Source organism: Gopherus flavomarginatus, chromosome 3, assembly GCF_025201925.1.
Source record: "Gopherus flavomarginatus isolate rGopFla2 chromosome 3, rGopFla2.mat.asm, whole genome shotgun sequence".
Lineage (NCBI taxonomy): Eukaryota > Metazoa > Chordata > Testudines > Testudinidae > Gopherus > Gopherus flavomarginatus.
This window is the reverse complement of record NC_066619.1, coordinates 61,025,283-61,041,936: the sequence shown is the minus strand read 5'-3', so window position 1 is coordinate 61,041,936 and position 16,654 is coordinate 61,025,283. Positions and strand designations below refer to the sequence as shown.

At 35.8% G+C, this 16,654-nt stretch overlaps 1 protein-coding gene across 6 annotated transcripts in view; it reads left to right on the top strand.

The window, feature by feature from the left end:
* The window catches only part of KIAA0825 (KIAA0825 ortholog), a 392,242-nt gene that overhangs the window by 99,439 nt on the left and 276,149 nt on the right, over positions 1-16,654 (top strand). For all 6 annotated transcript variants that reach the window (XM_050943864.1, XM_050943863.1, XM_050943867.1 and 3 more), the window contains 2 exons: positions 3,689-3,857; positions 8,368-9,043. In XM_050943864.1, the coding sequence (XP_050799821.1) occupies positions 3,689-3,857; positions 8,368-9,043 (845 nt within the window). The remainder of the gene's footprint in view (positions 1-3,688; positions 3,858-8,367; positions 9,044-16,654) is intronic.

Here is a 16,654-nt window from a genome sequence, read left to right as displayed (position 1 = left end):
GAGGTTTTCATATAATTTTAAATAGCTTGTTGTCAGTGAGTTTGGTTTCTGAGGATGATTCAGTTATAAAACTTGGCATCTTCATATAATAGAGTAGATGCTCTCTGAACTGTTCATTTCACATATTTTAAAATATATTACAATTCGCTTTCTCACGGTCCTTAATACAAAGCTTCTACTGATAAAGTATGTAAGAGTAAACTGTAGTAAAAGGATACATTTGAAATTATGTGACTTTTAAGTGACCTACTGATGGTTATTTCAGAAACTTATGAACATATTTTGCCCAATATATTTTTATTTTTGATCTTCACATTTTTAAGGAATCTTAAGAGTTAATGCAGTTATGAATATCTTTCACACTCCAAGTTTGCAGTGGGCTTCTTTTTTATTCAGCCTGCTATAATTATTTATTTCAATTACTTTAAAGGGACAAATAGAATAGTCCCCAAATTTAACCCACTGTTGAAGATCTATTGATAGTATGCATCATCTGGATTCCAGACATTTTTTTGAGGAAATGAGTTGCTATTATTTTTGTAAAGGAAACAACAAATGTTTAGTTACTGTTTATCCATCACTGTTTTTGCCAGTTCATTTATAATTTCCCTTCCTACCACAAAATCCAATGAAAAAATAAATACACATGAACAAACCCAGTTCCCAGAGCTGTGAGATGACATAAGTGAGATCACTGATGCTGATCAGAAAAAGACAATAAATGAGATAAAGTAAGATTGGTTATGATGCACAGTAAATAAATGTTTGCTAAATGTAAGATGAAAAAGTCCATTAGAAAAGTAATGTTTTAAGAGGTTATTGCAAGCAAAATTTAAAGATAAAAATATGATCACAGGGTGGTTTGCAACAATGACTTTTCACCTCTGATTTCTGGTTCACTACTAAATTAGCCTGATTTAGTACTGTTTGTAGTTTTTTGCCACTTAATAGTTGTCTTTTTAGAGCAAACTGAAAATTTTTAACTAAGTTTTCTTGCTTTCATGGAAAATTGAGTTTTTCAAAAATGTTTTCAACAAAACAAAATTCAATCATTTAAATTAAGCAAAAAAGCTGTGTCACTTTGGTTTTTGAAAACTGATTATATATATATATATATTTTAAATTACATTTTGGATTTTTTCCATTTTTGTTATTCAATGTAATAGAGTGGTGGTTTTCAACCTGTTGTCCACAGACCCCTGTCGGTCTGCAGACCATGTAGTAAAGGTGTGATGGGTTCTCCTTGGGGTGTCACCTGGAACTGGGGTGCCGCTGAGTCCTCTGCTTGACCAGCCTGGCTTCCTCACACTGTGCTGCTGTGACAAGCTCTAGATCACTACTGGTCTTACACTTCCACCAGCATTTACACAGGCAGGGATACACCCAGCTGTGGTTATATGCAGGCTTTGACCAGCCACTGCATTAACCAACAGTAGAAAGGCTACAGCCAAGATTACCCCCAGCTTTGAAGCCTAGGACCCCAGAGCTATACCGTATTGCCCTGGTCAAAACCCCAAACCAGTATGAATTTATTACTCGGTTCGCCTCTTCCTGAATGTGGAGAGGAATGTGCACACTTGTGGTAACTAAGCTGAGATTTTTCCCCAGACACTTCACTTAGTCACACTGGTTTAGGTTAAAATACAAAACAAGTTTATTAACTACAGAAAGATGGATTTTAAGTGTTGATACATGATAGCAAACAGATCAAAGCATGTTAACTGGTAAATAAACAAAAACGTAAATTAAGTTTAACATACTAGAAGGATAGGATTTGAATTAACAATTTGTCACCCTGACTGATGATACAAGCAGGCTTGCAGATTCTCAAGGCATAAGCTGCACTTGTTTTGCAGCTTGGGATCCCCTTCTCCCTCACCCCCCAGTTCTAAGTCCTTTTCTTTCAGAGCTTCTTTCGGGTGTTGAGTTGTGGGGGAGTGAAGAACAACAGATGATGTCACTCCCTGCCTTAGTTTTAGCATATGGCAGGAACCCTTTGTTCCAAAAACAGTTCCCAGCCCAGTTTGTGGAAAAACACAAGCAACCAAAATGGAGTCCAGGGACGTGGTCCGGTCACATGCCCCTGCAGCTATTACTTACAGGCTGACTGAAAGGTCTACAGGAAGGCTAAGCTATTCCACAGCCCATTGGCTTTGTTGATGAGTCATTAACTCTGTTTGGCTTCTTCATTGTTGTACCTGAAAGGCTACCTGTGGGTGTTTTCCAGAATAAGCCCATTTGAAATACAGATCCATAATCAATATTCATAAATTCAGATACAGTGTATGTCTAAGATTTCCAAAGGGGTCTGCACCTCCATTCAAAAATTTTTAGGGTTCCACAAATGAAAAGAGGTTGAAAACTGCTGCAATTAAGTAAATGATACCTAATTTTTTGTTTGTTTTTCCTTTCTTTCCTTTTTCTGCTCTCTAACTTTTTAAAACTTGCTGAACTTTTGGTTACCAACTGGCAAAAGGAAAATATGAAACTCTGCAACATTTAAAAAATTCTCAACTTTTAAAAAGCTACAGAGCAGTCAAATCACAATAACTTTTGTAAGTTGTGGAAGTTGTGGAGAGATTCATTCTTTTTCTCTTTACACTTTAACACTTTTCCAAATTTGGATGTTGAAGTAGAAAATAGACAAACCACTAACCTTTAAATCATTGAAAGAGTGAGGAAGCCCTTGGAGAATGAAGATAAGAGATAAAGTCAGTGGCAGAGGCCAGGGGTATGTATGTAGGGTCTTGAAGTGGAAGCCAATAAAAGAGTTCAAAATGGGGGTTACATGGACAGATTGAAGGGTTAGGAATATAATTGTAGTGGTTACATTTGAATGACCAGGTTTTGTGTGTGTAATATATGTTTGTTAACACAACAGCTTAGTGATGATTGCTCTCAGTGCAACTTCAAAGTTCTATTATGAATACACCTTATTTCTGGTTACAGTATTTAGAAAACTTTTTTTCCCCTTTAATTGGCTACCTAATGACTGCACTCTTTGTCCCCATTTACCTCTGAATTGCCTCCCCCACTTGAGGGCACCTCCTGATACACACCATGTATCAGTACCTATGGGAGAAAGTGTGCTTGCTCCTAAGAAACAAATATTTTTCATTCAAATATTCTAGTGAGGAAAAGGAAAAGAAAATATTTGGTTTACCAGCAGAAATGTCTCTCAAATTATTTTCAAGTTTTTTGGTGAGGTGTCAGCGGATCTGTGAGTAACTGCTACAGTATATGATATGCTATAAAACAACTGCTGATTGCTGCAGAAGCAGAATGTCACATTTAGCTGTGAATGCAGTAGTTGATTCTGCTTACAGTCTTTATTAATCATAAGGGTGAAATCCAGTCAGTTTTATGTTAAGTAATGCCTTACTTTGCAAGTAGTCTTACTGAAAAATATGGGAATATTTGAGGATCAAAGTACTACTTAGTTTGAATAAGGCTGGTGGACTCTGGTCCTAAGAAAAATTACTGTAGATTTACTCCCACTCCATTAAGAAATGTTAGTCCTGGAGATTCAGACTTAATACTCTTAAGCCTCGTATCAGACATGTTATGTTCTAATGTTATATAAATTTAAAGTATTTTCCTTTCTTGAAAAGATATACTATATAAAAAACATTCATCTTTTAAATTATGGAAAAGAGTTTCAATGCTTGTTTTTTTATTTGGTTTTTAGTGTGGAACAATGCCTTAAAGAGCTACAATCGGAAGTAAATGAGACTTGTACTGATGAGCTGTTACAAAACACAACTGACTGCCTTCACTGGCTGAATAACTGCAGTTTCAGTTCCCTCAAACCTTCTTCTACGCCTCATGGAGATTTGATCGAATTTCTTAAAACTCTGGTAAAAAAAAAATCTACAGTCTTTATATATTTGGGAAAACAATACTTATACAGTTTTTTAATGTATTCTTTTTTACTTCTTTTATAGTTTCACAAGAGTGAATATAGAACAGAATTTGAATAAAAGAGTCAGTAACTCTCTTTTACTCTCCTTTTTTGGTGTAAATAATCACCAGAGAGACTATATCCCAGTGGTTAGGGCACTCGCTTGGGATATGAGAGACTCAGATTCAAGTCCCTGCTCTGAATCAGGCAGAACAGAGACTTAAAGCTGGGTTTTCCACATTCCAGGTGAGTGCCCTAATCACTGGGCTACTGGCCAGTTGAGGGTTCATATTTCCTCTTTCTGTCTAACCAGAAATTCCATCCTGAACTTGAGAAACAAATTCATATTTTTTGATGGAAAAACACTTTGTCAAAAATTCTTCACTTATAATAATGTATTCACCAGTGCTGCTGCTGCTACTTTGCCAGACTTTCCAAAAACACCTGTGCATTGGATATAGGGAGCAGAGGTGCAATGTGTCAAGGACGAGGACTCCAAAAGCTACCCTCCCCCCACCTTCATTTATGCGGTTGAACTGTACTGATTTTGCCAAGTCATGACCCACCACAGAGAAGAGGGCAGGATTTTTCCCCAGAAAAGATGCGGAGTCATTGATCCTACAGAAAAATAGAGGGTTGAATACATTTTTTTTTCTTGTACTGACTTTATTGCTGATGGTCCCTTAATATTTGTGAAATAATCTTAGGAGAAAGAAAATGAGAACAGTTTTATCATCCTGTCTCACCCATTCTTTCCAAAAAAAATCCAAGCACATTCATTGTACAGATAAGACTAGAAATGTAGGGAGGCACATGGGGTTTACTTTTGTGCCAGATTATGATATTCTTACTCCATGAGAAATACCGTATGTTGCAAATTGTCCCATTGACTTCAGTGGAACCACTTGCGGTGTAAGGTTCTGTTCAATGTAAGTCCGGTTTTTACAATCTGATCTTTTATGTCCAAAGTGAATGCTTGCATGTATTGAATTTTATTACTCAATTGACTTAATGATTTCTTGTTTGAAAGCTTTTAATTAATTATCTTACTGTTATACATGATGGATTGTAATTCTTCACCCTCTGTAGAACAAAACCCTTGTTCATTATTGCTCCTGTTACTTATGTGGATTGGTCTGTCAAGGCCTTTGTTTATTTTTAACATGCTGAAACAATATAATAGTTTAAGAACAGTGCAAACTATGACAGTATGTTGTTGGCAAGCATGTCACACTGTTAACACAACTACACATTTTGATGGGACTGTGATTCTTTATGGTGGTATTAAAAAATTCTTTGTGAGGTCTGACCACCTTCTGTGATGTAATATCTCAGTCACTCTACACAGTAGCTAGTAATTCTAAATAATTAAAAGATGAACACTTAAATAAGAGGATGCATTTATTAAATTATATCCTAGCTAAATGAACCACAACTTTTTTATAACAAAATCTTATTGTTTACCTTATTGTATGTGTGTATGTTTTAAGTACCCTGTTGTCACTATCTTGGTACGGACATGGTAGGTACAAAATCCATCCCTCACACCTCGTGTAGCGTCTTGTGCCAACATTTTGGATATGCTTCTTATGCAAAGTCACTGCAGCATCTTTTCAGGTGTTTTTTAAAACTTATTTTTCAGATGCAAAAGTATATCTTAACATAGGCATTGTTCAAACGGATTTCTGAAAATGTAAACTAAGCTTTCAGAGCTTCAAAGTCTGCTGTAGGAGGCCCTTTTCTGAGGAGTACTAACTCCAAGATGGTGTCTGCAAGACGTGGTGACTCTTTTTAAAGCATTATTTCAGTTCCAAAAGGCTTTGAACACTGTTTAAGTCTAGGTAGTTTTTTTGTAATTGAAAATGACCCGTTTAAGTTTCAAAAGCAGCACCAATGACTCATCAAAGGTGTTTTGGATTCATCTTCCAAAGCAGTGAATCTCATTGGCTGGTTTGACATCTGTTAAAGTTCTGTTGTTCTTTTTTTATTAGAACAGCATATTTGAATATACATTATCAAAAATAAATCTATAAATCTAGCCATGGGGATTTGTTACTTCAGCAGAGTAAACTGAAGATTCTGATTAAGATATCACAAGAGTCTGCAAAGTTTTGCACTTGCCTCATGGGGGCACAAAATTGTAAGAGAATACAGATTATAAGACAAAATAAACTTTGTGTGTAGGTGTGAGTGCACATATAATTATGTAATATATATAATGTGTGTATGTAATATGCATAGATACATGTGCATTTATATAATGTATAACTTAATTCCCTCAGACTTTCTTTTAGTAACTATATTTTATCCACTATATTTGCTCCATTAATGTCAGCCCAGAGAGTGCATATAAATCATTCTGCAAGAAAGGAGGAGGAGAGAGGAAAAAAGCAAAATTATTGTTATGCCACTCACTTTATAAGCACACATGGTTGGCTGGTTTGTCCTGTTCATTGTTTTCTTATCTCCACCAGCTGAGAAGTTATGTTGTCTGGTTAGTTTTTTAGTTTTTTTTCTTCAGTGAAGATATAGCCTATCCTTTCCATTAAAATTATCCAGGTTAGGACAGGGCTTTTATTTTCTCCTACATATTGGAGCATTTTAGAGCAGAGCTGGGCAGAAAACAGTTTTCCCTTCTCATGAGAATGTTTAAAGATTTCTAAAAAACTTTCCATCCCAAATTGGGCAAAACATCAATATCTTAGAAGCGTCTGTGAACTGAAAATCCCTCAAATAAATTTGATCAGGTCAATCAAAATGTCCTGTTTTGATATTGACCTTCCTTTTTAGCTTTTTTTTTTTACTGTAAATTAACTTACATTTGAAGCAAAATGTCATTTTGACCTCAAAATTAGATTTTTTTCATTTAGAAAATGTCAAAACAGAACATTTTAAGAACTTAAAAACTATTGTTTGAAAACGAGAAATTCATCAAAACTGACCTTTTTCACAAAAAAATTTAGTTTTGACAAATCAGCATTTTCTGACAAAAAATAATGGTTTGCTGAAATACTCTCAACCAGCTTTACTCTAGAGGAAGTTGGACAGACCACAAACCAGGGGCTGGGCTTCGTGCAATTAGAAGAGCTGATGGTGGGAGAACAGAACCCTTTAGTTGCAATATGTCTCACTGTATCTTAAATAGCCATGAGACCAGAACTTTGACCCTACTAGACATTAGAAGCCTTTTCAGATGAAGTAAAACAATACATCCAGTCCTGTTACTTCGTCAGCTCCATACCTGCTTCCCTTCTTTCTCCCTTACCGATATAGCTGAAATGTAATTTCAACCTGGCACCTTTTTTCACCGCATCTAGCCAGGACAGGTACATGATGCCCCCCACCTTGCCCTATGGGACCTTAATCCTGGTGCTAAACGAAGCAGATCCTCTCTTTGAGTCCTTCAAGATGGTCTTGGGAAGATTTATTTATCCTTAGAACTGCCTTTATGATGCTTAGTGCTGAGCCAGGAGAACATGGAAAGCACAAGGTTTCTATCTTATGAATTCCCACCAAGTTTGTCATGAGCAATAGTTATCATTTGCCCTCCTCCCCGACCCCCAGTCTCATTAATTATTTTGACTTGTTCCTCATTTGCTTTCCGGGAAGGGCTAACCAGAGTAAAAAGGCTCCATCTTCTGCCAAGGCTTAACTGGTAGCTACGAGAGTTGGTGCTTTTCCTTGCTGAGAGCTGAATATTTTTTACTAAAAATTAACTGGAAAATGAAAATTTTAAGTGAAATAACATTTGCTTACTAGTTAAGAAAGACAGCAGAACTTTTTTCTTTGAAAATTTCTATCAAAATGAAAATTTTCTGTGAAAAGTCATTTTTTCATCAAAAAACATTTCAATTAAAAAATTTCTACCAGCGATACTATGGATGTTCTTACATGCTTCATGTCATTACAGATTTTATATTACAGTCTCTGCCAATGGTAGGTGGTTCCTATGTGGTATGATTCATCAGTCTTTGTTTTTCTAGGTATCAATCCTATGTCTTTAGAATGAGTACTATCTGGAAAGGCATAGAGGGGAATGCTGATGCATGTTCTTACCTGTTGGTTTGGTTACTCCAAGTCCTTGTTTGCCAGCCAAGACAATACCTTATTGTATTGATGAAACTGAGTTTGAGTTTCTGAAAGTTTTCCTGTGTGTGTTTGTTATTTATGATTGTCATTGCTTAGGGAATCTTTAACTGAACAAAGTCACCAGACAGCCATTTTATACAGAAAGTGACATCAGAAAAATTATGCTTTTTTCCCTGTTTCTCTTTATTGGTAAGAGAATTTATACTCTATGCCTGGGCTAACATGAAGGGACTCAGAGAAATCAAGTTAACTGGTAAGAAATTATCATTTTGTAGTTTGCAATTAAAAATAATGTACATCTTTTAACATAAAGTTAATTTTGTAAATAGAGTTATTAATGCAACATCTCTAAATACTATATAATTTACCATTATTAGCAAAGCTTGCTGAGGAATGAACAAAATCAAGAAGAAATGATACTACACTTTCTTCTGGAACTCTCCAGTCAATGTGGGGTCTCATTTCCATGTACTCCAAGTGGGACATCTTTTGAGTTAAATTCCAGAGCTTCCCTTCATGCCATTGAGGATGATTCATCTATGAATATCAAGTCTGTTTGGGATGATGTGAGATTACACCTTCGACGTTTCTTAGTAAATAGACTTCAGAGTCCTCATGAAACAAATACTGCTACTTTAAAACAGCAAATGCAGTTTAAAACTCAATGCATACAACACCTTTTGTTTCTATATCCAGAATCAGAAGTTCTAACCAAGTATCAAAACATGCAGAATAAATTGGTTTCTGAGCTTTTGCAGAACTGTGTTCTATCTAGCTGTGGTGAAACAAACTTTGATAAGGTGGTTCATGGTTACCAAAGTTCAATACCTACACTATGCACAATGATAAAAGAGGATTTGTGTATACTAAGTGGTACTATAGATCCTTCCTCAGCACTGATGTTTATTAATGAAACTTATCTGGATACCATCACAGAAGAAATAACAATTCTTCTTGAAAGACTTTGTGAACTGCAGTTCAAAGAAAATGCTCTACATATAATTAAGACAAGCAAGATTTCAAAGAAGCATAGAGGAACAGTTCATGCTTTGGGTTAGTGGCATTTTTATGTTCATTTTAGTTAGATTTTTATGTATCTTGTTTATACTACCATATTCTCTCTTTAGATTTTTATGTATCTTGTTTATACTACCGTATTCTCTCTTTTGGTTGATTATTTCCCATGAAGACAGAGAGGCATGAAATTACCCATTCTAGTTTGATGCTTTTAACAGTATTCATGTAGCTGAATTATTGAAGATATCAGAAGTATGACCCCAACATTTTAAAATAGAACATTATTTTATAGCCATATATACAAAGCTGCAATATATTACAATTGGGTAATATTCTCCTGTTGGAATAGTTAAAAAACTAAAATTATAACTTCCATAGATTGTGCTAGGGATTACAAATTATTGAATCTAGACAGGGAAAAAACCCACTCTATTCCCCAGAGTTGCTTTGAATGGACTGAAATTAAACATTTAAAAATTAGACTGCAGCAACACAGCTCAATGCATTTAATTATAAAATAGTTTTCACTAAATCCCGCATAACTGGTGTGAAAGGTTTAGTATACAGACTGTCTCTAAAAACATCTTGTTTGGTTTTTTTAAAATACATTTCCAATGCTTTTTAAATTGATATAAATTTACTGTACTGGTAATTGGTTTCATGTTTTTCAAAAGAAACTTACAACAGTAAAGAGGATCCCACTGTTGACATTAGATACTTTATATACTTGTTTCACTATTGGTGAATCTGATAACCTTATTCTCAAAGGGAGTACTGAAGGGATAAAAAATGCAATTATATAAAATGAAAACTCTTACTATGTAATTGGTAGAGAAGTTGTGTACAGGCATGCCATGCACAGTTGTAGAGTGCTATTGTATGTAGGAATTATTATGTATTTGTTTACAATAGCATCCACAGCAGGCTAAGTATTTTCTAGAGAGACAAGAGTGCTCACAGGAATAGAGTGCTCACAGTCTTACGATAGATGTACAAACGAACAGATGGAGCTTGGGGAAAGAGGTATAACAAAAAGTGCTATGTTCCAGGGAGTGGTTTACCAGCTCTCAACAAAATAAGGCTATGTTCATTTTTTTTAAATCAATTTTCATGTTAGTCTAAATCAAATAGAAACTCAATTGGTAGAAAGACAGAAGAGCTTCTTCAAAAGAGACTGTAATATGGAGAAGATAGGGGCTTTGTGGGTGAGTAAAGGAAGTCTGGAACATAGATTAGGAGGCAGTACAGAAGAAAGTATGCAGATAGTCATGTGATAAACTGACATTACTGCTGGAGTGAAGGGGCAATGGGAGACAGGAAAGGGTGGTTAAGTAGGTAGAGGCAAAGTAATGTCGAGCTGTGAAAGGAAGTTTGAATTTGGAGAGCTTAGCAGAAGGTAAGCCAGTGGAGAGATTCAAAGAGGTTACACAATAAGAACGACAAACAAGGATGATGACCCTAGCTCTGCTTTGTAGAGAGTGAATAAATCTAGCACTTGTGTAACTCAGTTTTTAATCCATAGATCTCAAACACCTTGAACAAACTCATTAACTTTGGCCCTGAGAAAAGCTGCTGGATCTGCCCCCAAACCCTCTTTTCCCTGATGATTGTCAACCCACTTACAAACTCCCAAATCATTTTCACCCAGGTGAACAATAATGATGTATGGCAGTGGCTCCCTGGCTGCCAAAGACTATAAGAAAGGCATCAGCTGGTTGCAGAGCATGTGCTTCCATTCATGCCAAACCTCTGTGTAGACCCTCTTTTGCTAGAACAGCTTTTTTTAGTAATTACCAAAAAGCATAGACAAGCCCTTAGTTTCTAAGTGGACTTTACTAATGAGAGCTCATATTTAAATCTTAGTTAGGGCCTAGGACATCACTCTCTCACCACTGACACTGGGAGCAAAATTCCCCATTTATCCATATGTCAAGGAATGTATAGCTGTACCAGGTTTCCTTGGCAATGACCTTCATTTTGACATGGAAAGACCACAGTCACTAAGAATGGAGGGAGGCAAGGGAGAGAGAAAATTCACAGCTTTCTCAGCTGAGTGACAGTTCTACCAATGTGTTTCCTGTGGTTTTGCTGCAAGCTGCCTCTGCCCTCTGGGAACCCCCAAACCAGCACATTTCAGACCACCAGGATAATTTAATCTAGGATATTCGATTGGGACTCTTGTTTTTATTTACTAAGTGCGCCCTGAGGGAAATGTGATTTTGATAGGAACTATAGTAATTGATCCTACCGTATAGGAGTGAAAAAAAGGGGAAGAAAAAAAAAACAAAATAATGAAACTGCACTAGAACCTTGCAAAATTTAATATAGATGGACTGCTTCTGTCTGGAAAATAAAGGCAAACTATAACAAGCTTTAAAATATTTATAAAACTTTCAGATATTTCATATATGATGATTTGTGAAATAATGGTTTATCAATTTTGCTTTCATACACTGAATGTACTGCAAAATATTGTAATGGACTTCCCCCATTATCCATGAAGCAGGTGAGCGTGGTTTGAGAGAAATGCTAGAGGAATGGGAATTGAAATCAAGCATTCTTTTGTGGGTTGAAGTCTTTGGGAAGGTAGGTGCAGCTGTATTATGGCTTGATCCTGCTCCCATTGAAGTCAGTGGCAAAATTCCCGTTGACTTGAATGATGCAGCACCAAGCTCTTACTGCTTGGGCTGCATTCAAATTTGAGATTTTTAGACAACATGGTGCTGTCTCATTTCCTTGGATACCCCGATACAACGTTCCTGTCTCCCGTATGTTAAACTACAGTTCAAGAGAAGAAAAAAAATCCCTAAAGGAACTTAAACCTGCTTTTAGAAATATTAGTTTGAAAATGATCAATAAATAGCTTTTTAAAAATATGAATTATTGTTTAATCAAAGAAACTTCAGAAAGGTGAGCTAAGAAAAGCATCAATAATAAAATCATTCATTACATTTGAGTTTTATAACAATGTTGCTTCAATCTTTCTGCATTAAAAATATGCTCCTTAAAATGTTGTCAAAGTTAAAATATTAAAACCAAATATGTTTCCAACACATTTTAGTATCTAATGCGGAGAGGTGTTCTTTATCCCAGGTCATCCTGGCTTCTTACTCAATTTTGTTCCCCCCTTTTCCTGCCCTCTACCCTGACCCTTCCCCTAGATTTCTAATATGATACTTTTTAAAAATAATTGCAGTAAGTCTATTAAATTTGGGTCATACTTTTTACCTTTTGAATCTGTTCTCCAATTCCTTTGTTTACAAAAAATGTTAAGCTAGATACCTCACTCAGCTCTGCTTCCCCAGACACCGCAGATTCTCTCCTCACAGTCTGCTTTTCCTTCTGTTCCCCCATAGCACTACTCAAACCCTAATGCAACTTCATTACTCTGTTAATTTCCTGACTGTAACCATCATGGCCACTTACACCCCTGATCTCGACAGTCCTGCTAAGTCCTTCAGTTCTCCCATACTGTTTCTGTTTGCAGCATCATCATCATGGTGAGCCAAATTTGAATGTGCTAATGTCTGACACAGATATATTGATACTGTGTTCATCCCAAATACTCTGCCCTGTGCCACTTCCATTTACACTCTGAGCCCCCACCTTATTGCCTGCTTAACTCTTCAGCACTGCAGCTTCCTGAGACCAGCTCACTTATACTTTTACCTTCCCAAAAGGCTTGCTTACCTCTAGGTCCTCTGAACACTCCAGTTTACTCCCATACTTTCTGCTGCCCAACCTGCTTCCATGGGTCTCCAGAGATGGGGCTGTATGTGAGGAGCTGATCTGGGATATAGTGAGGGACACTTGGAAAGCAGAAGTAGCTGGGTGAACTGGATAGTTCCTGACATTTCCAACAATGAATTAGGGTATGATTAATTTGGAAAATAATATTTTAAGTTTTCTATCCCTAAGCATTTATGAGAGTGGTCTGTGTGTGAAGTTTGGAGTTTGTGATGAGTATGATTGTCTATCTGTTGGGAACCTAAAAAACCCAAACCCTCATTAGAATCTCAGGAAATCTCAGACTGAGAATGTACTAGGGCAAATTCAGTTGATTGGCCTGTGAAGAGTAGCATGTTAAATTTTAGAGACTAAATGTTTAAGTATGAAATGTAGATATTGTAATTCTGTTTTTAAGATCTCAACACAATCTTCATGAGAAAGCTACTATTATGCCTCTCCATTATTCGCCTGGCTACTTGGCTCTCATTCTCTTGCCTTTATTCTATGTCCCGGCCACTGTTCCCAATTTTCAATTTTAAGAGCATGGAACTTCTTATATTCTTAGAACTCTTTTTTTACTGGGAAAACTCAGAAAGGCTGTTACACAGTTTTGAGATTTTAAATGCTCAAATGCCAGAAAATCTATCCTGTTTCATATATTATGAAAGTTCTTTCATTTAACAATGAGCAATGTGATTTGCTATTCAACTAATATGTTACAAATGTAGATGAAGTATGTTTTTTTAATTAGACATGCAGATGTACCTTGATATACAGTGAACAAACGTGTTCCACATTGCTGTGTGTGACTCTCTAAAATGATAACAGTAGTAATTCACATGAATTTACAATGGTGTTGCAATTAGTTTAATCTCCAGAAGCATTCTTGAGATCAGTTTTCTCTGACACCCAGTGAAAATGGCAACGTTTGCATGCTCAGCCCATTCTTCTTCTCCAGTATCTCCATTTGTTTTGAAAATAGGTAAAGTAATTAGTATTTAATACAGACAAAATTTCAAACTTGGATGCCTAAAGTTACCACTTAAATAAAAGTTGTCTTATTTCCAGAGATGCTGAATACCAGAGTCTTTAATTGAAGTCAAAGCCGTCTGTGGTCTCTCTGCATCTCTGAACATAAGACACTTTTATTTAGGTATCTAAATGTGCATGTGTGTACCTAAGCCTTAGGCACCAAATACACTTGAAAATTTTGTGTCTGGTGTGTCTTGATTGTTAAACAGTTTTATAGTTCTTTGTCACCAAAGGTTGTCATAATCAAGCTACATTTGGGGAGTTTTGAATTTTTGTATCTCAAAATGAAAGTATGTGTGTGGTGTGGTGTGTGGGGGTTTCTTCCTCCCCCCTCAAATTTTGTAAGGAAGCGGAAGACTTTAAAAAGAAAAAGAAAAAAAATCAGCCTGAAAAGAATAGTACTGTCTCAAATTATGGGTCTTGTATAGAATCTCCTTTTCTTCACCAGTTCTTGTGCGACACTAGTACAACTAAGTTTTGGTATCAAAAGCTTTTGGGCACTCTATAAGAAAACAGATTGTTTTGTTTGTTTTTTGTTTTTGTTTTTGTCACGGACTATTTTGATCTCAGCTGTTGTAGCTTATCACCAAGAACAGAAAAAATAAGCTAAGAAATTCTGTTTCATGCAGAAGTGTAGAAATTTTAATATTGTCTAAATATGTCTCCATACTAAGGAGCATAGACATAAGCACATAAATGAATTTTTAAAGTTTTTGGGTTTTACCATATATAGCATATTGTCAGCAAGCCTTTATTTGAGGTATGGGGAGAAGAACATAACCCAACTAGAGTGATTGTTTATAGGGCACCTAGCAGCATCTGTAGAACCAGTGCTACAGGAGGCTATACAAAACCACAAGGACTGTTGGGATGAATAGAGCATATGTACAAAGGGCCCTTGCATTTTAAGGACCGCCGAGCATCCATATAGTGTGTGGTAGTCCATGGGTGTAGGAAGCTGGATCCCCAGTGACTTACATTGGAGGAGTGGGCAAAGGGAAAAATTAGGAGAAAAAAAGCTGTGAATTAAAACTCTTGCTATTTCTGTTCTCCTGTGGGTGTGTAACCTGTATGGGGAAACATACAGGGCATTAGTGAAGATTAAGTAGAGTGGTACTATAGCTTGATTATAAACTTCTGGGTTTTTAAGTATCAGAAAATGTGTTTTTATTTTTTTTTCAAATTCAACCATTAATACTTTAAACTAATCAGTGTCCCAAAGCACTTGAGCATATAAACAATGTTAAGCATATGAGTAGTTCCACTTGCTTCAATAAGATTCAACACTTTTTCTGAACTGGACTGAACTAAACAAGTGACTTTTAGATAAAGCAATCAATTTTGTGCTATATCAAAGAAAATGTTAAATACATAGCAGTAAAATAGTAGTTTTCCATTGCCTCAGTAAATGGATGCTTAGTTTTCTTTATTCATGTATCTTAATTTTGTACTGGTAGGTGAATTAGCATTTACAGTCAAACTCTTCAACAGGTAATATTTAGCATCCATTTAATGAAGGCGCCACAAAGCATTGGTTGATAGTTGTAATAGGAAAACAGTAGGTGCACAAAGTCTGATGCTGATTTCTGCATCTGTCTTTGTTCCTTGGAAAATGTATAGGATTTTGACAGCAGAAAACAAATCCTGTTGCCCAAGGAGAACAAAATAGTGACTAATTGTCTTTACATTTAATGCAGGAAAAATTGTGTTTTGTGGACTCTTTGTCACATATTTATTCTTATCCTTGGAAGTAGGGTATTTGATTTTTACCACACAGTTATCTTAAATGAAAATAATATGTAATTCTGAGAGGAAAATGAAACCATCTGTTTTAATATACAGAGTTGAAGTTTATAAACAAAAAGAGAAATATTCTCTTAAAGGCCACATGAACATAATACTGTAGAACCACAAGTGTGTTTCTAGTGGGAGTGCAACATTTCCTTAAAGATTAAAGCATTAAGCCTGTTACTTTTTAAGCTTGTAGTAAGGAGTAAGATAACAGTAGTTAAGTTACTGGTTTCTCAGTTGGCAGAATTTCAAAGCTGGTAGCATGCCTCAATTCCTTCCTGCTTTTTGGAGCTGTTGCTTCAAATCACTTATTAAGCACATAATGTGAAGACTGACAGTGGAATCTCATTACTGACCTCTTGTCATAATGAAAAGATGTCTATATTCAGGTTCTTATTACTTTATATTTGTTTTGATTTACTTGAAAAAATTATAGGATATAGCTAATTTGAATTCAAAATTATTTGCACTGTGTAATTAGCAATGCAATTTTATTTTGTATGATGTCTGCTATACTTGTGTGTAATGATGAAGATACTAAATGTTATGTCTGTCTTTCAAGCCCCTGAATCAGTTGTCTGAATTTTGTAGAGGTTGAAGGAGATATAATTTCAAATTTTTTTTTTTGTTTCAAAATGTCTACGGTTAGCAAACTAATTATCTTCCTCTAAATGCTGCCTCAGCACACCTGGGTGTTTTTCCTAAGGGTGAAAAGAACATTTAACTCACCATGCCCCCTAATTATTGCATTCTCCTCCCAAGTATAAAAGATTCAAGTGATTTACTCATCAGTATGATTTTGCTTGAGTGAGTCAGAGGTCAGTTTGAAATTTATATACTGTAGTACTCTTTAATAATAAAAGAAAATAGAGAGAGAGAGAGAAAGAAGTTGAGGTAGGATTATTAAATTAGGCTCTCTTTCTTTGGGAATATATAGTTATATGAAGGAAACCAGGTTGAACTATGAAAGATGAGAGAAGACAGACTTTAAAGAAGTTCCCTTAAAGAGACTCCTATGGTATATTTGGAAAGACAATTATTACATGACTCTTTTCAACAGGTATGTCTACCGTCTCCTGAGCACAACTGAATTAG